General features: G+C 37.9%; 1 protein-coding gene across 4 annotated transcripts in view; it reads left to right on the top strand.

Annotated features, from left to right (window-relative positions):
- The window catches only part of TBC1D32 (TBC1 domain family member 32), an 80,193-nt gene extending 73,136 nt beyond the window's left edge, over nucleotides 1–7,057 (top strand). For 3 of the 4 annotated variants that reach the window (XM_010707431.4, XM_085217395.1, XM_010707432.4), the window contains 4 exons: nucleotides 76–230; nucleotides 1,849–1,989; nucleotides 2,885–3,073; nucleotides 6,119–7,057. In XM_010707431.4, the coding sequence (XP_010705733.1) occupies nucleotides 76–230; nucleotides 1,849–1,989; nucleotides 2,885–3,073; nucleotides 6,119–6,238 (605 nt within the window). In that variant the 3' untranslated portion in view covers nucleotides 6,239–7,057. The remainder of the gene's footprint in view (nucleotides 1–75; nucleotides 231–1,848; nucleotides 1,990–2,884; nucleotides 3,074–6,118) is intronic. The other variant, XM_085217396.1, reaches the window with a different exon arrangement.
- Nucleotides 7,058–22,721: the final 15,664 nt, after the last annotated feature.

Below are 22,721 nucleotides of genomic sequence, written 5' to 3' on the forward strand. Positions count from 1 at the left end.
TGGGGGAGGAGGTCTGCAATTCCTGAATGGCAGTGCAGAGCTTTTTGCCTGAGTTCCTTAACTGAGAAAATGCAGGCTGTTTGCAGGGACGCTATGCTGGCTATGACTGGTTTGCATCTTCTGTGTTCCTCATAATGTCAGGGGATGGAGAGAAAACTCTAACATTTCTTCAGCAATTTTCTCATCTTCTTGTTTCAGCGTTTCTCTGGATACCAAGACTGCATTTGTCTGTAAGAATGTAAAAGCTGATTCTTTCCGAAGGGCAAATTTTAAAGTTTTTCAAAGGAGACTTCACCAATTTCCTCAAGTGTTGTGGTTTTTATTATTATTTTATTTTATTGCTTTATCATTAAAGCTCTCTAATTGAATGTGTGACATGAAAAAAGAAATCTCAGAAAAATACAGATTTGACATTTGCTTAAATGGTTGTTTGAAAGTACAGCTGGACTGATGGCAAGACAGTGTTACTGAATTTTAAAGATGACAGTAAGATAAACCTTGTAGCACCATTAAATGTGGTGTGAAGGCTACGTGGCATTTTTTGTGTGTGTTAATGACCTTTTTTTAATAGCGTGCAAGTTCATCCATTAGTTTTTTCAGTAAAATTCAGTTTTATGGATAAAACCACTAAAATCTATTTAGTTACTTTGAAAAATTATTACTGCTCAAATTCGGAATGCTTTATAATTTGAAATTATTAATATTTTTGAATCAAATTTGTAATATAGGCAGCATGATTTTAGTATTTGATTAGATATGGCATCATCTATGTAAAACAACTTGATTTTGTGCATTGTCTCAATTATGTACATTGGCTTAAATGTTTTGACCATAAACTACAAAATATGTGTTATCTGTGAGTTCTGTATTTTGCATTTCTTCTATATGCAATTCTCTGCGAATGTGAATTGATGAGTCTTTTCATGAGAAATAACTCTGTTGGTCCACTCACAGCACTGAGTTCAGCCTTGAAGCTGTTAACAGAATGCAGTTTTGCTCCATTATGTGAATATAATTGTGCTGAACATCATTAGTACTATGAACTTGTCTTCTGTACAAGATCTAAGCAGCATTGCAGAGTTGCTGCAGTACTAACATTCATTCTCAATACTTACATGATGTCTCTTTCACATCTTGAAAAAACAAAGAGAAAATTGAATAATTAACCTGTTTGCATAATTTTCACAATGTAAATTAAAATAAAATGCCAAAACATGAATGAGTACTGTGCACCCATTAGGCTGTAATGCTGCCTGTCTCAGAAAGGTGGAAAGCTCCAAAGGATGTACATTAACCTTCTTGCATTAGCCAAAGATTCATTAGCTAGAAACCAAACACTGACAATATATGCTAACCTCTTTTCCTTTTGTAGCACAAAACAGAATTTCACTTATACCAGCTGTGCTTACTGAAAAAAAAAAAAGCATGCATATAGGAATCAACAGTAAATACCATAATTTCCACTTCTTATTCACCAGTAAAATGGCAAAAAAAAAAAAAAAAAACAATAAAAATTAGTATTTGTTTAAAATACAGTAATGTTTTCTCCATACCTTCTTTGAAAATTAAAGCGTACACGCAGTAAAGACTTAAATTGCTAATGCAAACAAGTAGTCAAGATGTATAAGAGTTTCTAACTTTGGATTTTTCTTAGCTTAACAACATGTTTTTCTAGCTGATAACATCTTTTTCTCTACTTGTTTATTTTATTTCCTACCTCTAAAATAATTGAGATGACTTATGATACGAGCAATTTCATATATTCTTGTACATTATTCTCAGAAAGGAATTTTACAGTTATACATTTCTGTGATCTGATCTTTTTTTCTCAATGTTGTTTTTAATTAGATGCACCTACCTATTACCTCAGTGGAATCTGGCATCCATCCAGTCTACTTTTGCAGTGCTCACTACATTGAGATGTTGCTGAAAGCTGAGTTGCCACTTGTCTTCTCTGCCTTCCACATGTCTGGTTTCACTCCATCTCAGGTAAATGATGACATAACAAGGTATCGTCAACTTCTCTGGTAGAATAAATCCACAAAATCGAAGAAATTCAGAATTTAAGTTGGAACTACGCTTTTTTTTTCTGTGCAGCACTTGTGTGGTGTTTACGAAACAGCTTGAGAGAATGTTGAATGTATAGTGACTTAGAGTATTTTAACATAGATTTCAACTGACTTTTGTAAAATGTACTGCAGCTAATGATCTTCCATTACATATTCATCCAGAAAATCTGATAAAGGTGAGATACTAGAAACTCCTATGTATCATTAAAAATGATTAGAATATCTTACTCCTCAGAATAATTTTCTGTGTTTTCCATGAGAAGGAAGTGAAAAATTTGGGGGAGAAAGCAGTTCAGTTGATACGAAAGCAAAATTCATCTTATAAAGGCTACTTTTAAAGTCAGGTTAAAAAACAAAAGAAAACTCTTTTATACTAATGAGATGTCACTAGAGAATTTATCTGTAATGTTAACTTTTTCCTGCTTACTACAATAAGTAGTGCTTTAAAAATATAGAATATAATTTATGGAGCATTGTGTAGACTACAGTCATGATGAAGCATAAACTGTTTTGTGGAACATGGGATTAGATTGCTAATGCATAGCTCTCTCACTACAATAAGAGAGCTTATTTCTGTTCCAAAGTAAGAAGAATATAATAGAGAAAGGCTATTCGAGTTTGTGATTTAAAAATAAAGAAACAAATATAGTGATTCTCAGCCTCTTCTGTATTTTCATCCCTCTTCCTATTATAAGTAGGTTGATGTTATAAGAGAAAAAGACTGTAGTATAGAAAAGTTAGAAGATAATGCTGATTAGTTATCTAGACTGAATGTCTAGAGTGATATAATTATATATAATTTCATTGTCATCTAGATTTGTCTACAATGGATAACTCAATGTTTCTGGAATTACATGGACTGGAGTGAGATCTGTCATTACATCGCTACATGTATTTTCCTCGGTCCTGACTATCAGGTTTATATGTGTATTTCTGTGTTCAGACACCTACAGCAAGACATCCTGAAGCACACTGAAGCCCAAGATCTCCAGGTTTTTCTTAAAGTAAGGATTTCTTTGTGATTTTTTTTTTTCCAGTTGTGGGAGGGAAACAAAGATTTCTGTATTGGAAATTAATATGCTTCTTAATCTAAAGCAGTTATTTTCTGCCTGTTTCTTAAATGATACTTGAAGAATCAAGATAAGTTGAGCTGCATTGGTGGATGCAGTTGTTAAACCAGGAGTAAAAAAAAAAAAAAAAGAAAGCTGAATAGACAAAGTGAGAACCATTCTGCTTTTTTTTTTTTTTTTAAACATGACAGGCAGATTCACATGCAGAATATAATAAAAGAAATATGCTTATGTTCAGAATGACACAAGACTCCATATATTTCCTACAGATGACTAATATGGCTGAGAAAGGAGGTTTCCATCTCCCATGAACAATGTTATCACTTACTGACCGCAGTAATTCATAAACTGAGTGTCGTCACTAGCATAAGTGCTGTATTTTGGAATTTCCCTTTTATTGTCATCATAGTACCTGATAGAAGTCTTCTTCCTGAGATATTCTTAGTTTTTTGGGTTTTTTTTTTTACCTTTTTGTTTTTTTTCTCCAGTCAGAGTTATTTTAAGAACTATGTCTCTGCATCGTAGTCTTCTGATTAGCATACGTCTTATGTTTTTAAATATTGAGTGATATTAAGGTACTTGAATGCATCTGGAAGAGGGTAACAAAGCTCATGGCAGGGCTGGATTGGTATGTTCTGTGAGAAGAGGCTGAGGACATTGGGTTGTCCAGTCTGGAGAAGAGGAGGCCGAGAGCTGATCTCATTGCTCTCTGCAGCTCCCCAAAGTGGGGAAGCAGAGGGAGGTGCTGTGCTCTGCTCCTGGTCATTGTTGGCAGGGCAGGAACAGCAGAAAACTGAGTTAGGTGAAGTTTACAGAGGAAACTCCTTTACCATGGAGGTGGTCAAATGCTGGATCTAGGCTTCCTAGAGAGGTGATTGATGCCTCATGCCTGTTTGTGTTCAGGAAGCATTTGGACAATGCCCTCAGTAACATGCTTGAAGTGTAAGGCAGTTGGATTGGATTTTCTTTGTAGATACCTTCCAACCAAAGTATTCTGAATATGAATAATACATCAACTAAGTCATTTTTCTTAGAAATGTTTGGTATACAGTCTAATCAGTACATCATTTTGTTTGACTGTTTTTGATCAATGTACAAGCTTAAAAACAACTTAATCTTGTTGGCATTAACCAGCATAGTTGATGTAAATTATATAATACAGTTTGCACACTGTCACCTATAGTGTGAACAGGCTAGAGATTTGTCATGATGCTGTTAGATTAATGATAAGTACTCTAGATTAATGTAGTACTGGAATATTTACAACCCATTGAGAGAACTGCAGAAAAAGAAGAGTTAGTGATATACTTTCATTATACTCTTGCTTTTGATAGCTCTTAATTTATTTCAAGAAGAAAAAAGTTACTCTGTCATCTTATTCAATTTCAGATGTAGTATGTATTTCAGTATGGGTTTACCTGGGTTTAGTACTTGCAGAGGAATTAGAGAACTATCCTTTTGTTGAAATACGCAAATTTAGGTTTAAGTCTTAGCCTGTAATCTCTCAGCACAACATTCACAAATGTTGATTATTCTAGTGGAGCAATTCCCTCATAAGTGGAAATTTAAACTACTGTAGGAAAATAAAACAAGTTTCAAAAAGAAAAAACAAGCCCCTTGAATATTTTATGTTTTCTTAAGCAATGTTGCAGCTTGAACTTCATACTAGCAGTGATCGTTTGCTCTATGAACAGGTTCATTTGCCTGTTTTCCGAAAAGACCTGATAGTAATTTGTTTTTAAATGTCTCACATGCATTATATGTCACGAAAAGATGATTTGACAGCAGTTCACCATTGTTGCTATTACCTAATGAGTAGAATCGTAGAATCATACAATCATTAAAGCTGGAAAGGACCTCCAAGATCATCCAGTCCAGCCCTCCACCTACCACCAATATTGCCCACTAAACCATGTTCCCTGTGTTCCTTAGTACCACATCTACACAATTCTTGAACACCTCCAGGGACAGGGACTCAAGCACCTTGCCTGGGCAGCCCATTTCACTGCCTGACCACTCTTTCAGAGAAGAGCTAGTTATAGCTAGCTAGAAAAATTAAAAACAAATATTTTATTTTTAAAACATAAATGTACTTTCATTTGCACTTAAAGAACTTGGAGACAACTTTGCTGTCAATTCAGACAGTGTTATGCCTGAGACTTGAAAGAGTGAGTGTTTTTTACATGTTCTCCTAGTGACAAAATACAGATGAAAAACTCATAAAGATCGTTTTCTGTTACTCTGTATTTTGCCTTTCCTCTGTGCCAAGAAGGAAGTACAAATAATGAATTGTCAGTGAACACATTTTTCTCTTTTCTGGGTTTGTCTGTTGGCTGGGATGGGATACTCACAATTCTGATCCTTCTGAGATACCTTGAAGTTTCCATATTAACTGAATTTTAAATGTATTGCTTGGCCTTTTTTGAATCCTTTCTGGAAATGATGAAAATGGATAGCTTTATGATTTCCACATGTGAACCAGGAACACTGTAACCTGCTGCCTCGATAAGCCCATCTTTACTATCTTGTCAAGCAGAAGTGTTTATTCTGTTTTTACTTAACATTCATCTTTATTATTGCTTATAAAAATAGTACATAGCATTACTGGTTTTATTGAGAACTTAATTGGATACAAACGTCACATTAATAAACTTCACTATACCATGTGCAGGTACAAAAGTCTTTAAAAATAATATTTTAGTACCTGACTTTGCTTTTTTAAAGCTCATTTTGTTTTCATTATGAATCATTATATCTCATGCTCTCCAAAAATAAGATGAATAACATTTGTTTCCACAAGGTTAATTGGAAAGTACTGTCCGGGAGCAGATATGCTTAATTTTTAAATTAAATGTATTAAAATGTGTGTATTGTACTGTAAACAGTAGAAAATTAGCTCTCTTTAGCAGCCTGTAATTCTTTAAATTTTAATAGTGCATATTTTTTTTCTGAGCTAATTTTCTGTGTCTATTTGTGCAGGAAGAAGCACTCCATGGATTTCGAGTGACTGATTATTTAGAATACATGGAAAGCTTGGAGTTGATCTACAGACCCATGCTGCTAAACGACATGAGGAACATCAGAGTGCAGAACACATAGATCAAGCATGACAGATTTTCTAGCTTTGGTTACATTCTGTAAAAGAATGTTGATTATTTCATATAAAAATAAGCACTAAAATAAATCAGGCCGTGTATATGTACATATTGTAAAATAAATAAGGAGGGTTTTCAGAATATGGTTTTTACAAAAGGTCTTCTCTGAAATTGGATGACCTAAAAATACAGTATTTTCCCAGACTGATCACATGCATAGCTTCATTTTTATTTTGCATAAAGTAGATTCAGAACCCAGATTGTTGAAATTTTTTCTTTAAAATGCCTAGAACCTTTTTGCAAATCATTGCATCACTGTCATATTCATGCAGCACAGTGCTAAAACCTTTGTATTTTGTATGGGTCTGACAAGATGATTTTTTAAAAAATTTTTTAGAAGCAACAGTGCAGAATTCATATGCATGAGAAGTGAACAAATGAAAAATAAATCTCTGTACACAGGTCTTTGTGAATATGGTTGAGAAAGTGAAGTGATCAAATGCATGGACTGATAATTCTGCCTTACACTTTTTACCAGTGTAGGTAAAATTTTGACATTGTTGAAGTTGGCTAAATTTTAGAACAAACATGGTTTTCTTGAAGAACGCTGTATCCCATTTGCTCTGGGAAAGGCAGCTAAATAAATATTCTGACAGCTTTCTTTTCTGTATTACATTATGTCACTGCTAAGTATTATTTAAGAAATTAAGAAAATTAAAGAATGTAACTATTTGTGCACCAATTAGTAGTTCTTTTCTGAATCCATATTTCAAAGCACCAAACATGATATTGAGTCAATAAATAACAGTCAATTAGATAGCAATATGTGTATAAAATTAATTTCAATGAAAACCAACACTATTTATTAATTATGTCCTATAAGATAATAGTTTTTGGCAAGGAGGAGAAATTCCTTGAGCATTTGCAAGTAGGTAGGTTGTAGATGGAAAATAAGAAGTTACCATATTGTCCTGTTTTTCATACGGTCATCATGTCTACATTAAAATTTCAAAAAAATGAACGTATCGTGTAGAAATGTTACCTTCACAGTGCCCACGTGAGATGATATGAAAAGTAGACTTTTAAGATAGATAATGGTTTACTAACTGCAGAACTTCACAGTCACATGCAAATAAAACCTAATATTCAAATAGAACAAAAAAATAGGTATAACTTCTGGTTACTGACATCATGAAATGGATGGGGAGGAAAACTGTGGTCTGTTCAGTATGTAGCAGATAAGAGTTCTCCCAGTGAAGAAAAAAATTGTATGTGACAGAGGTAGTTCTCTTTGCATATACTTAAGACTCACCCTAGTGGTCACTGTGGACTTTGCTTCATTTCCCCTTTCTCTTTTTGCTACCTCCACCACAAGAAAAGTATGTAAAGCACATCCTAGCAGTCACCAGCTAAGCAGAAGCTTCCTCTCCTGTCTCACTCTACACCCTCTCTAGTATTTGCAGATTACTTACTCTTTTCACTTTGCAAGAATTTTACTTGCTCACTTCTTGCATGCTCTTCTGTTCAGGGCTTTTCATTTGTGCTTTTAAGAATTATCTCAGTAGACATGTAAATTCCCACTGCTCACAATCTCTCATTCACTCTATTTTTATTTTTTTTTCCTTCTCTACTACAAATGGCATTGTGGTGGTGAGGACTTTCACCTTTTTCTTGCATACTACCTCATCAGTATGATTTTCCTCTATTCTGACTTCAGGAGTTTCAATATTCTTTTGCACAGGTGAAAGGCACCCATCTTTTCGGAAAGTAGCCTAGAATACAATGGATGACATTTTCTAGATTGTCTGTTAATAATTTTATACCAGGTGATAGAACAATGCATAAAAAGGCCCAAAGGCAGTCTGGATAGGTAATATAAGTGGTGCATAATTACTCTGTAACTGAATAAATTCACCAAGGAAGCTTTTCCTGTGTTGTGAGTTGGCTCCAGAACTGTTGATTAGGCAGTTAATGTCATTTTATCTTCCAGTTTTAGAAGTGGGAAGCAGTGTGCTTCAAAAAGTCATGGACAGTAGGCAAGTCCAAGATTAAAGTTGAGTTAATGGAAGGAAGAAGTAATGGCTTTATTAAGGATTTTGTATGGAAGGCTTCCTCTTTATACACCTTCCACACTAATATTGAATGTATCTTTTTATTAGGAGAGCTATCCTTTCTTTGAATACCAGATTAGTTTCAGCAAAAGTAACTTGTTGCACTGCTTCAATTTTAGAGTGAAATGCCCTGCTTGTGTAGTTATCTTTAAAGAAATTTTTGGTTATAGTATTTACTTCCTCGAGCAAGTTAGTAAATATTAGTAAATATCTTATATTTTGTGTCTGGATATTTTCAATGACATTTCTTCATTTTAAATGAAACAAGATGCATCTTCTCTAGCAAAAAGTTACTTATGAGCTGTACTCTTACTGGAATAAGTCTTTTTGGGGGGAGGAAGTCTACGTCAGCTGCCTACCGCAGGTAGTTTAATAACTAAGCAGTATAAATTCCCCAAATGTATGCTAGTCATGTAGGCAGCATTACAAGGTGATGTTACATAATGAAAGTTAAGCATTTAGGTAGTCCTTTGGTTAAAGAACTAAGGAAATAATTGCAGTGTTTTATCAACACCTTCAATAACGTTCTCTTTACAGAATATTTGAACTTTCAGAAATACTTTGATTAGAATTGGGAATATGATAAATCACATCTTTTTGAAAGATAAAAAAAAAAAAACAAAACAAGAAGAAATGTAGAATTTACTTATCCAATATCACTACCACTCTTTCCCAAGTTACACTAAACAGTACTGTGAAAAATAGCTTCACTAGATAAAGTGAACATAAGGGCACATACATATTCAAATTATAAAATATATTACAATCTGCAGTGAACTTCTGTAATTGTATGTAAACAGAGAGCATGGACAGCAGCATGGACAAAGGTTTCACCACTAGTTTCTGTTTTCCTGTCTGTGCAATTCCTGAGTTCATGGGTTTAACTTTTCCTGTCTTCAAAAAAACATTTGACATATTTTTGGCCTTCTGTGAACCGTGTTGGTTTACTTACATTGATAAAACAGGCTGGAAAATATGAGAACAGATTTCTGAAAATAGCTGATGAAACCAAGTATTTGACAGTACGGTCAAAGACTGTTAACAATTGCATAAATCTGTTCTTTTAACCTTTATAAAAGTCTCTTTTTAAAAATAATGGCGACTTATTTTTGGCAGATTTTCTAAAATAAGCGAATTACAAAAAAAAAAAAAAAAAAGATTGTGAATAAACACTGAATAAATAAAATATGGGTTTTTTTTTTTTTTGTGATTTCTTTAAATTTTTTTTGAGGGAGATTTATATTGGTTGTCCATAGCACTCACAGAGTCAGAACCATTGAATATCCCAAGTTGGAAGGGACCCACAAGGCTCATTGTGTCCAGTTCCTGACTCCACACAGCACCATCCAAAATTCAGACCCTATGTCTGAGCGCTCTGTCCCAGTGCTTCTTAACTCCAGCACCTGGGGCTGTGACTCCTGCCCTGGGCAGCCTGTTCCAGGCCCATCGCCCTCTGGTGAAGTACCTTTTCCTAACTCCCAGCTGCCCCTCCCTTGACATAGCTCCATGCCATTCCCTCGGGCCCTGTTGCTATCACAGAGAGCAGAGCTCAGCTGTGAGGAGCTGCAGATGCCATGCAGCCTTCCCTCGGCCTCCTCTGCTCTGGGCTGAACAAATAAAAGTACCTGAGTGCTCTTCTTACACCTGTCCCTCCAGTCCCTTCCCCACCCTCACAGCCTTCCTTTGGACGTTCTCTGTTACATCCTTCTTATGTTGTGGCACCCAAACCCGCACCCAGTGCTGGAGGTAAAGCCACACAGTGCAGAGGGGACAACCCCTCCCCTCACCTGGCAGCAGTGCTGGACCTGGTGTACTGCAGGGTATGGTTGGCGCTTTGGGCACACTGCTGGCTCAAATTCAACTTGCTGTGAACCAGCAATGCTGTGCAGTATGTCAAATGGAAAATAAAAACTATGCATATAGTCACACTGGAACTTAAAATAACCTGGATGTTGAGTATTATTGAATCAAAAGAACTGCACAAACGTCTTTCACAATGCAGAGCTGCCTCAAATTTCAGAAATTTATCAAATTAATAGGCTACCTTGTTAAGTAAGTGGTTGCAGTTAGTTATATCTGAAATAACCAATCCTTTCATGTTCTGTAATTAAACCAGAGATCAAAATCGCTGATTTTGCAGTGAACTTCTGCTAATTCTTGACTTCATTTTAATGTAAAGCTGAAATGGGATCAAATGCATTACATCAGTAACTTAAAAGCCAAAGGAATGTGCATCAGTCTCGTTCCAACTTGCTCATAAATACTCAGCACAACAGAAAGAAAGGAAGAAAAATAAAAAGAAAAAAAGAAAGACAAGAAACAAAAGGAAAAAGAAAGAAAACATATCTTCAATTAGATTCCAAGTTGAGCTCCCCATCTTCCCCTAGTTGCTGTGCAGAATGTCATTGATACTATTAAAGATGGGCTGGTTGTACAGTAATGGGCACACAAAGTAACACAAAGCTCATTGAACTTTGTGCCACATCTTTTCAGGCATCACTGGGACACCACTGTATAAACCCACCCTTCTGGAGAACTTAAAGTTTAATAAGATCAAGGACATACAGACGGCACTGAATCAAATGCCCTAGTGCTTTAATGTGGTTATTTGTGTTCCAACAAGGGGAGGTGATCAGGGCAATATGCAGGAAAGCCATTCTCTGGAAAATACTATGCCACAATTTCCTGCCAGAAAGTAAATAGAATTGAAGTATTATTTCACTCACTCAAAATCAATATGTGAAATTCAGCAAGCACTTCAGGTTAAGGAGCATATTAATTTTCAGTTGCTTCCCTTCACCAACTGGAAAAAAAAAAAAAAAAAAACCAACACAAAGAAATTGTTATGTCTATGGAGATCTTGAGCTCCAGTGTGCTTTAGGATGTTTTGCTGTAGGTGTTTGAACAGAGAAATACTTACATACACCTGATAATATAAAATATATGTTGCAATGTAATGACTGCATATCTCATTCCTCTATATAATTCCAGAAACACCTAGTTATCCACTGCAGACATCAATTCCTTTACCAGCAAATGAGACTTGTTAGGAAATATACAGCTTTTACGCTGTGCATTTTGGATAACCCTGGGACTCTACCAGCTAAATAGCTGCCACTTTGCATTCTTTATCCCCTAGCAAAGAAAGAGCTGCAAACTGCAGGTCTGACCCTTAATATCAGTGAGTTTCGTCAATACTGCATCACATCAATGCAAAAAGATACAGTACACAATAATCAGAGATGAGTTGAATACAAACATAAAGCCTCACAGCCCGAGCACTAAGTCCTGCTTCTACAATAGCACTTACTACATTGCCTCCAGTAATTCAATTAGCTGCAGTTTCCCCATCTGCAAAATAGCTACAGTAGCATACAGTCCATGAAAGGAGCTGAAATGATTAATTAGACAGTACTTGTAAAACATTCAGTGCAGGAAATTTCTATGTAAATGCTAAATATTAGTATAAATTTAATAACATAAAATTCTATTGTGCCCTATAAGGAACAGAACATCAACCATTAGTATCTCCTTTGGATCAAGCACAATCTAGAGACAAATGACCATTTTAGCAACAGTTATCTGAAGACAAACTGATGCCGTGTTACCTTTGGTTTGAAGACTCTCACCCAGCCTTGCTCTCTTATATGGACTTGAAAATTTCTCTCTATACTCAACAACACCGTTTTTTTCAGGGAAATAAACACGGGAAAAATGTAAAATAAATATCTTATGTCTGTATCTGTAAGCCTTCTAAGATGCAGATTTTTTGTCTCTATATCTGTATGTATTTTTCCAGTTTCTCAATTTCTTTTTCCCCAATTTTCATCTTTATCATATTGACTTCTCAGTATTCCCCCCTCTTTGTTTTTAGATATCATTGTCTCCAATCCTTGAAGTGCCTCCAGTCTAGGGAACAAAGGATAAGTATTTTTGTGCTTGTACCTAACGAGCAAAACAAAATATGACTTAAAGGAAACAATAAGAACAAAAAGTAACATGGGAACACTAAACAAAACCACAACCTGGAAAAATTGAGAAGCCATCTGTAGGCAAACACAAGACCCCAAATAAGCTATCAGCCCATATTGGGCTACAACCATAGGTACAGTTCAAACTAGTCTGAGCAAATAGAAAATCAAAACTTGTTTGAAATGTAACATCATTATATTAGCATCAGGAGAAGCAACTAGCATTTATTTGCTGTAAGGAAGTCATTTGCTGAGCTGCAACATTTGTACGATTTCTGCAAATCAGTGAATTATATTCATGACACCATTTCTGGCATTTTATCTATTAACTGACCACATATAAATATACAGAGGTGCAACTCTTACTTCAAAGCTAAAACATTGCACCTAGTTTCCAATTATTTAAAATGCTGTTTCCATAGAGCATGTGCTTTAGGATTCCACTTTTGATCAAATTCTAAGTTACACAGAGCAAGTCTTTTAATTTCAGATCATGAATAAGGTATGGGTTTTATTGCTTCAGCTAACAAGGACTGTTCAAAAAGAGTCAGAACACTGAGGAGACTGACAGGAAAACCCACCTTCCCTGTTCGTACAATACCAACCAGCCAGTAAATTAAAGAAGCATAATGCAGTTTGATTCTATTTCAGTAGAAAAAAAAAAAAAAAAATTCTTAAACTTAAATACAAATGTACTTGTGCACAGGGAGGAATCAGCATGGTTTGAAAAATTAGTTTAGATGGGGTTAAATTGGCCACTGACACTTGACTAATATTTCATCAGGTTTGTCTCCTGCTTGGAAATAGAACAAGACAAGGAGAACATATGAAATTACCCTAGAACAATGAATGGGGATAGCAGACATTTCTGTGGTAGACTTTTAAAGAAATAAACATAGAAAAAAAAAAAATCTCAAATGAAAATAAATCATTTGAAAGAAATTCATGTTTTTCTTTTCTCTCAAAATCTTTTATCTGCCCTTGTTTTTTTTCCCCTGTTCTAAGTCAGAGAACATCGTGGTATCATAATCATCCATTTTGTGGGTGCTAGCTGCATTTGAAATGGATTCTGCTTTAAAAATGTTTCTTTAGATTAATACAGACACTCATAAGGCAACACAAAGATCTATATATACAGTAGCATCCCTCTGTCTGCATGTAAGGTCACTGCTGTAAGAAAGTAACATTTCTATTAAAACAGGATGATGAGGGTCTAATCGTGCTGTTAAAGTGAACATTAATTGAAAGGAGAAGGAGGGCTGAATAACAAAATCCATATGTCAGCTGTTCTCTAGAGCTGAAGATGAAAGGTTCAAGCAAGGCAGTAAAAAAGATGAAAAAAGAGAAAGTAATCATTTAACTAATAAGGCCCATTTTGTCATATTTGCATTCATCTAATTGAATTTCTCTCTCCTCTAAATTCTTGATTGTTTAGATAAAGTACATTTCATAGAATTACCGAGACAACATCCTGCAGCACAATTTTCATTTGGAAGCCTTTCTTAGATTAACCTTTTCTTGGTTTGTAAGACCTCATGCTGTAAAAAACCCAGTATACTGCCACAGCCAGAACCATGGACCTCCTAGCTGCAGCTTTCATGTCCACATGTGCTTATTCTCCACTTCGATTTGAAGTGGCATTTAGTTACAATGTCTCTATTTTGCTCTATCTCTAAATCAACAAAGATTCTTGTTAGAAAATAGGAAACCAAGGTTTGGAATAAATACAGTTCTGGCAAGGAATTCCTTCCAAGGGAAATTATGTACCCATGAAGCCAGTAGGACCATCTGTCTAAATCACATGGGAGTCATTCAAATACTGTTAGGAAATTCATTTTGTACAGATCATGGAGGCGAGGGGAAACCGTAGTCTTTTCTAGATACTTCAAACTTCTTGGACTCCCAGGAAAATAAAACGTAATGAGTTTTCAGCCAAATCGTTTGGAGTCAAACTGCATTGCCTGTTACTGAAACTACTCATATCTTGAGTAACTGTCATCATCTTCAACATGCAGAAGACTTGAAGCTTCCAAACCATCCTGCACTGCAGGAGTGGTGGAATCTCATCATGGTGCATGGCAGCTACTCATCTGGATTTATTGTGCAGTGCTGCTGCAGACTGCACTGTGGTTTTTCTCAGCACCAACAGCGCCATCAATGCTCCAAGCAGCCACTGACAACATAATACTATACTGACATGCTAAGCTGAGGAGTATCATCTTCCATCTGCAAGCTGCTATCTCTATTGGCCTCAAAGTAGCACTATATTAAGATACATCATTACCTTTAACAAATAAAAAATTTATTAACACTTTTTTTTTTTTTTTTTTTTTTTTTGAGTAGTCTTTTGGTTTTGATAGTATCAGAACATGTGGTCTGTTAAGATCCAGGATTTTCTTCTAACAGAATTGAATGTTAGGTAAGGTTTCTAGTCAGACTTCAGTACAGAAAATGAGAGCTCATAAAATTCAGCAGAAGTTTTAGCAAACATACTGTGATCACTTGTGAGCTGACTGTGTAGTTTGATAGATTGCAATTATTATCTGTTAAATGTTCAATTCTTTCCACAAAGTAATCAGCCAACAAAATTGAGCTCATTATGCAAATGCAGACAGTGAACACTGTGTGCACAGTGGTATAGCTAAGATGCTGCATTGGCAGCAAGATTCTTAAGGTACTGAGAAAAACCAGAATTTAAAACAGTAAATGTAATAATAAAAAACAATTAGAGGGAGTGTAAACATTAGGTCTGAGAATAAGAAATTAGAAAAGAAATAACTATCAAATTAGTATGCCAGCATGAAATTGGAAAGCAAAGCCCTTCATAAAATAATCAGAGCACAACAAGGACAACCAGAATTTAAATTTACAGTCCCAATGGATAGGAAAGTATTATCCACTTGCAAGAAAAAATCCATGCCAACGGGTATATGAAATCAGCAGAGCTCTCACCCTCCTGTAGAATAGCGTCTTCTGTGCAATGCTGTCTTGTGTTTATGCAGCTGACAGTTTCTTGATAGAACCATTTTGATAAAACTGACAGTGTGTTGAGCCTCAGGCATCTCTGCAGAAACATCTTAGAGAGAAGAGTTTCCCTTAAACCCAAGGCAGATATTAAAAACCCTTGTTGGCCCAACTGAGATGAAGCTCTTCTCATTCTCCCAGTCTGGCTGCTCTGGGCAACATCAACAGGAGCAAAAAAGAAAGCACTCACTTTGTAATATCAGACAGGGCTGCCAAGGCTGTAAGCCAGCAAAGTATGGCTCGGTCATGCCTGGGAAGACCTTTAGAGACACGAACACACATGAGACTGTACTGTGTTAATATGATCTCCAGGCATGAGTGATCATCTCCGTGCACATCTCCATGTCAGTCGATCCAGTTCCAGTCTCATGGACAGCAAGCTCTAAACACCTTCTTGCTACATGGAAATGCTTACATAGTTTCAGGTATTAGAATAATAAAACAAAAACAAACAAACAAACAAAAACAAAACAAAACAAAAAACACAAAACAGAACACCACAAAACAAGTGAAAAAAAAAAATCAAACTGAATCCCAGCTCTATTCATCTCTTTAGTAAAGGAATTCCAACACTACTACAACAGACACCACATCCTAGAAAACAGCTTAAGGAAACACAATCATTTCAAAGCTTGAGCACCTTATACCTGCCATCCAATTCACTATAATGCATTCAAATTTTCATATGCACTTAAGGCTTTCCACACCTTTAGAGTTGACCTAAGATGCAGATTTTCCACCATGGGTGGGTGCCCTAAGCATTTGCTTACTTGCATCTAGATTTTCTGGTCATTTCCATACTGCTTTTAAATACAATCATTTTGCAAAGCAGAAAGCAGTAAAACAAACAAACAAACAAAAAAAAAAACATATATATATACATTTATATATTTATACATATATATAAAATAGTAACTAGACTCATACAGTAATAAGGAGTTAATTCAGGAGATTTTGTTCCTGAATTATTTCAAATAATGACTAAACTCAACTTCTCATTTTGTTTTCATGCTTGTCTGCAAGAGCTGCCTTTTCTATTTTTGTGAATCACAGAATCACAGAATTGTAGGGGTTGGAAGGGACCTCTAGAGATCATCGAGACCAACCCCCCTGCCAAAGCAGGTTCTCTACACCAGGTCGCACAGGTAGGTGTCCAGGCGAGACTTGAATATCTCCAGAGAAGGAGACTCCACAACCTCCCTGGGCAGCCTGTTCCAGTGCTCCGTCACCCTCACCAGAAAGAACTTCTTATGCACATTCGTGCGAAACTTCCTATGCTGCAGCTTATGTCCATTTCCCCTCGTCCTGTCTCCATGTACCACTGAAAAGAGACTGGCCTCACCACTATGGCCGCCGCACCTCAGATATTTATAAACCTGGATCAGGTCCCCTCTCAGTCGTCTTTTCTCAAGGCTAAACAGACCCAGTTCACTTAGCCTTTCTTCATACGGGAGATGCTCCAGGCCCTTCACCATCTCTGTGGCCCTCTGCTGGACTCTTTCCAAGAGATCCCTGTCTTTTTTATACTGGGGAGCCCAGAACTGGACACAGTACTCCAGATGAGGCCTTACCAGGGCAGAGTAGAGGGGGAGGATCACCTCCCTCAACCTGCTGGACACGCCCTTCTTAATGCACCCCAGAATGCCATTGGCCTTTTTGGCCACGAGGGCACACTGCTGGCTCATGGCCAACCTGTCGTCCACCAGGACGCCCAGGTCCCTCTCTGCAGAGCTCCTCTCCAGCAGCTCATCCCCCAGCCTGTATTGGTGCATGCAATTATTCCTCCCTAGGTGTAGGACCCTACACTTGCTTTTGTTGAACCTCATCCGGTTTCTTACTGCCCAGCTCTCCAGCCTGTCCAGGTCTCGCTGAATGGCAGCACAGCCTTCAGGCGTGTCAGCCAATCCTCCCAGCTTCGTATCATCAGCAAACTTGCTGAGGGTGGCCACTATCCCCTCATCAAGGTCATTGATGAAGATGTTGAACAAGACCGGACCCAGCACAGACCCCTGGGGGACACCACTGGTTACAGGTCTCCAGCCAGACTCTGCACCACCAACGACGACCCTCTGCGCTCTGCCAGTCAGCCAGTTCTCAACCCACCTCACTGTCCACTCATCTATCCCACACTTCCTCAGCTTTGTTATAAGGATGTCGTGGGAGACAGTATCAAATGCCTTTCTAAAATCAAGGTAGACTACATCTACCGCTCTTCCCCCATCCACCCAGCATGTGACAGCATCATAGAAGGCCACCAGGTTGGTCGAGCATGATCTCCCCTTGGTGAACCCATGCTGACTACTCCTGATAACCTCCTTTTCTCCCAGTTGTCTGGAGATGGTATCCAGCACAAGTTGTTCCGTCACCTTTCCAGGGACAGAGGTGAGGCTGACAGGCCTATAATTACCTGGGTCTTCCTTCTTGCCCTTTTTGAAGACCGGAGTGACATTGGCTATCCTCCAGTCTTCAGGGACCTCCCCTGTTATCCAAGACCTCTCAAAAATGATGGAGAGCGGTTCGGCAATGACCTCCACCAGCTCCCTCAGCACACGTGGATGCACCCCATCAGGTCCCATGGACTTGTGGACCTTAGTACTGCCTAGGCGCTCACTCACGTCCTCTTTCCTGACTAAAGGGAAGTCTCCCATTCCCCAGACCCTCTCCCTAACCTCCAGGGTGTGGGATTCCTGCGGGAGAGCCTTTTCACTGAAGACGGAAGTAAAGAAGGCATTCAGTATCTGTGCCTTCTCAGCATCCCCCGTTACGAGAACCCCCCCCCACTTAGTAAGGGGCCCACATTCTCTCTAGTTTTCCTTTTGCTGTTAACATACTTGAAGAAGCCTTTTTTATTATCCTTTATCAAATAGGGAACACAGTTTTAGAAAATGTTCTAAATGCAGCAGTGCAGCACTCCACCTGGTCTAGAGCTGAAAGGTACAATAATTCTTAGGCAGCAGAGGCCATTCATCAGAAGATTTTACAGTAGAAAAAAATAATCAACATGTCTCATCCATCAAAAATAGGGATTAAGTATTTGATAAGGAACATTTTCCTTACTGTACATTAAAGTGAAAGCCAAATACAAGCTGGTAGAACCTGGTATAGCTCAGATGTTTAAAAAAGAGGGATTATAGAAAAAATTTTTTAATTTCTCAAATTTACCAATATATACCAAAAATTAACTGATAAGGAAAAGAGGGAAAATCAATGAACAAATAAAATAAGCAAATAGAAAACTTCCACAACAAAAATAAATGTGTCCCTCCCCTGCTCCCCCAATTAAATAAATATGGAGATGGGTAGTATACATTTTCTCATTCTCTTCCAGCTCTCAGCCAATAGGAGAAAGATATTTATACCTTACATTTGTGAAGATATTATAATAAAGGCAATTTTCCACAATAGTAAAGGAATTAGGATCAAATTTATGAATTGTTTTGATTGATCTACCTTTAATACTGTCAAAATCACTGCTGATCTAACCCTGTGGAGGCTTCAAGCTCTGGAATTTCAGCTAGGGAGATTTCCAGACTGAATCCAACTTAATTTAAGCCCTTGCTTGAGACAAAAGATGCAAGCTGCAGCCGAAACCTTCCTAAAATTTTAAAATTTACACTTGTCCTTATCATAATTCTGTACTATATTATTTCTAACTCTCAAATGTAATACAGTTTGCTCACCCGCAGACAAAAGAGGTCATTCTGAAAGTAATGCCTCCTATTTGTTTCCATGGAAACTACAACGGATATAAAGAGCACAATAACACTATCTGATAGAGCACATTCTCATCTACCAAACACTATTTTTCAGAGGAGCCCTTGGATAACAGCTGCTACCATTAGATGTATAATATTTCTAAGGGAACTCTAAGGATCCATTTTTCACAGTCTAAGGCCACTGATAGCACCCTTCCTGTGTTCACTACAGTTTTTCAACTTTACCTTTTTTTTTTTTTTTTTTCATACTGTTTGTGCACATGACACCAGTCCTCATTTGCACTGCTTCAGTTTCCATTGAGCTCACTTCACTTGTAACAGCAGGGTTAACTGAGGTTCACGAAGAGTCCTCTGGTGTTAACTTTGTATGTAATGACTGATCCAAAATTATATTAGCACTTAAATAAATACTTACTGAAGTAGCATTTCTAGTCATTCGTTTTCTGCTTAATATCCAGGAGACAGCATGCAGAGCTGTAGTCTGTGAGGCTATAATTCAGTAGGGACTCCACGATGGTGCATGCTGTTTCTGACATAGATTCAGCCCTGCTGAGTTTCTAGTAGATCATCTGAAACACGAAAATCTTTAGTTTTTCTGTAAAATATCTTTTTGAACCTTTGCCAGATCTGAACTAGACACTTTGCATTTGAAGCTAAGATTTTAAAATTTTGAAAAGCAGAAAGGAATGCACCCACCTCCTCCTACAGAAGGCACTTAAAGAACAAAGTAAAAATAATATTTTGGTGATCCCTCCCAGATGTCTACATAAATCTATACTGCAGTTTCTTTTTGTCTGCTCAGCCCCCACATCTCTCACTCTTCTTCTACAGGGAATGCTAAAAGTTGTTGTTTTCAGTTTTTGCTCCTTGCAACATCCTTTTCATGGATATAAAGATGGAATTTATTTAATGGTGATATTTGCATGTACACAGTACAGAGTATCAGACTGATTAATTCTGCATATAACTTCTGAACTATGGTACCAGTGAACTGCAATTTGTCTTGCAGACTTACAAACACAATCCAAGCACAATTTTACCTACATAATGAGTTATAGTTAATTTTCATGTGCTGATACACATTTCTGTTCTGTTCCCGAGCCCTCCACACACAGTTTGTCTAAGGACCGAACAGGAAGCTCCTGGTTTATATTACCATCTCTCATAATATACAGGAGTTGGACTTGATGAACCTTACAGGTCCCTTCCAACTCTGGATATGCTATGATGAATCTCCAGCAGGAAATTCCTATTTGTCTGAACACTTTCCAGGATAAACACCTCAGCATCTCTCATGCCTTTAATCAGCACAGATAAGCCAAACAATATGCTTTTTTTTGTCAAGATCTAAAATCGGTCTCTCCAGCTTGCATCTGTTCTAATCAATAAAAAGCAGCAGTGAGGGCCTCTCATGTTGTCCTGCAACTGCACTTTCCAGGCCTTTGTTATCATCCCAGGACTGCCATCTGATATCCTTAAGCACTCTAAAATATTTCCTTGGGCCTTTCACACCTTAATGGTGACTGGTACACACACTTGCTATAGGGCAACTGAAAATTCCATCTGCTTCAGGAATTTGTTTAAAGAATTTATATAAACAACATTTAGTCAATGAATCATTAGAAATTACAATGTGAATTTCTTAACTATGTGGGGTTTTTTTAGGTTATAACATTCCTCTCCTTTAGAAATGCTTGTCCATATACGTGTACTGTACTGTCAGGACAAATAATGCAAGTGGGTTTGAGATTTTCTGGTTAGCAATATTTGTTTTTTCATTGGGAGAATACACTTAAGAGTCCTGCTACCACCACACCAAGCACCAGTTATAAACTGGAACTTATTGGGTTTCTTCATGCATTGCAGAGGCTGCTTCTACGTATCCATTTTTAAAAATAGAATAATAGTTCAATGCACCATCTATCAGTACTAAACTTTTGTAGAAAACTTAAATTTAATTAGTTAAAAGTTGCTTTGCTCTGTGGCACATACTTACTGTTTATATTGTCATGGAAGTGTGTAATTTGCAAAGTCAAAATTTTCCCAACCAGGAGCAGTTAATGGCATTCAGCAACTTTTGATTTGCTGAGAATACCTGGAAAGCAGACATGACACTGGTATTTGTTTCACAAAATACACAGCAATCAATAGAATCTAATCTTAACTTACACAGAATTGGGTGCACTCTGCCACAAAGTTGGTTGGCACAAATAACTCACAGGAAAAACAGAACGCTCTTACAATTGGCATAGAATCATAGAATCACAAGGTTGGAAAAGACCTATAAGATCATCTAGTCCAACCGTCTTCTCACTACCACTGCTACCACAAGCTACTATAGCATATCTTGCAGCTCCTCGTCCAGACGCCTCTTGAACACTTCCAGGGACGATGACTCAATGACCTCCCTGGGCAGGCCATTCCAGTGCCTGACCACTCTCTGAGAGAAAAAGATTTTCCTCATGTCCAACCTAAACCTCCTCGGATACAACTTGCAGCCATTTCCCCAGGTCCTGTCCGTTGCTGGGAGAAGTGGGCAAGCCCCTCTTTACCCCAACCTCCCTTCAGGAAGCTGTAGAGTGCAATGAGGTCTCCCCTGATCCTCCTCTTCTCCAGACTAAACAATAGCAGCTCCCTCAGTCACTCCTCATAAGACTTGTGCTCCAGACCCCTCACCAGTTTCGTTGCCCTTCTCTGGACGCGCTCCAGGGCCTCAACATCTTTCCTGTAGTGAGGGTCTCAAAACTGAACACAATACTCAAGGTGTGGACTCAGCAGTGCTGAGTAGAGGGGGATGAATCACTCCCTGCTCCTGCTGGCCACAGTATTTCTAATGCGGGCCAGGATGCCATTGGCTGTCTTGGCCACCCGGGCACACTGTCAGCTCATGTTCAGCCGAGCATCAACCAGCACCCTAGGTCTCTTTCTTCTTCACAATCATCTAGCCACTCATTCCCAAGCCTATAACGCTGCTTGGGGTTATTGCGGCCAAAGTGCAGGACCCGACACTTGGCCTTGTTGAACCTCATCCCATTCATCTCAGCCCAGTGATCCAGCTTATCTAGATCTCTCGTAGGACCTACCTTCAGGCAGATCCACACCACCTCCCAATTCGGTCATCTGCAAACTTACTGAGATTGCACTCAATCCCCTCATCTACTCGTCAATAAATATATTAAACAAGATGGGCCCCAGTACCGATCCCTAGGGGACACCACTCATAACGGGTCGCCAGCTGGACTTAACTCCATTAACCACTACCCTTTGGGCACAGCCCTCTAGCCAGTTCCTTATCCAAAGAAGTGTATATCTGTTCAGAGCACGGGCAGTCAGTTTCCCCAGCAGAAGCCTGTGAGAGACCATGTCAAAGGCTTTGCTGAAGTCTAGGTAGACTACATCAACAGCTCTTCCCTCATCTACCAGACTGGTCAACCAGTCATAGAAGGAGATGAGGTTAGTCAAGCACGACCTGCCCTTCATGAACCCATGCTGGCTGGGCCTGATCCCCTGGATATCACTGAATAACAGTTCTTCTGTTTTAGTTACTGATACAAAATCTTCTGTATTAAGCAAAGCACACCACAGGAGACCTTAACGCTGTCTACAAAGACAGCCCCAGGGGAGTCATTACACCATCCACAGCCACAGTCCCCTGATTATAGTTC

This window comes from Meleagris gallopavo, chromosome 2 (assembly GCF_905368555.1).
Source record: "Meleagris gallopavo chromosome 2, MGAL_WU_HG_1.1, whole genome shotgun sequence".
NCBI classification, from domain to species: domain Eukaryota; kingdom Metazoa; phylum Chordata; class Aves; order Galliformes; family Phasianidae; genus Meleagris; species Meleagris gallopavo.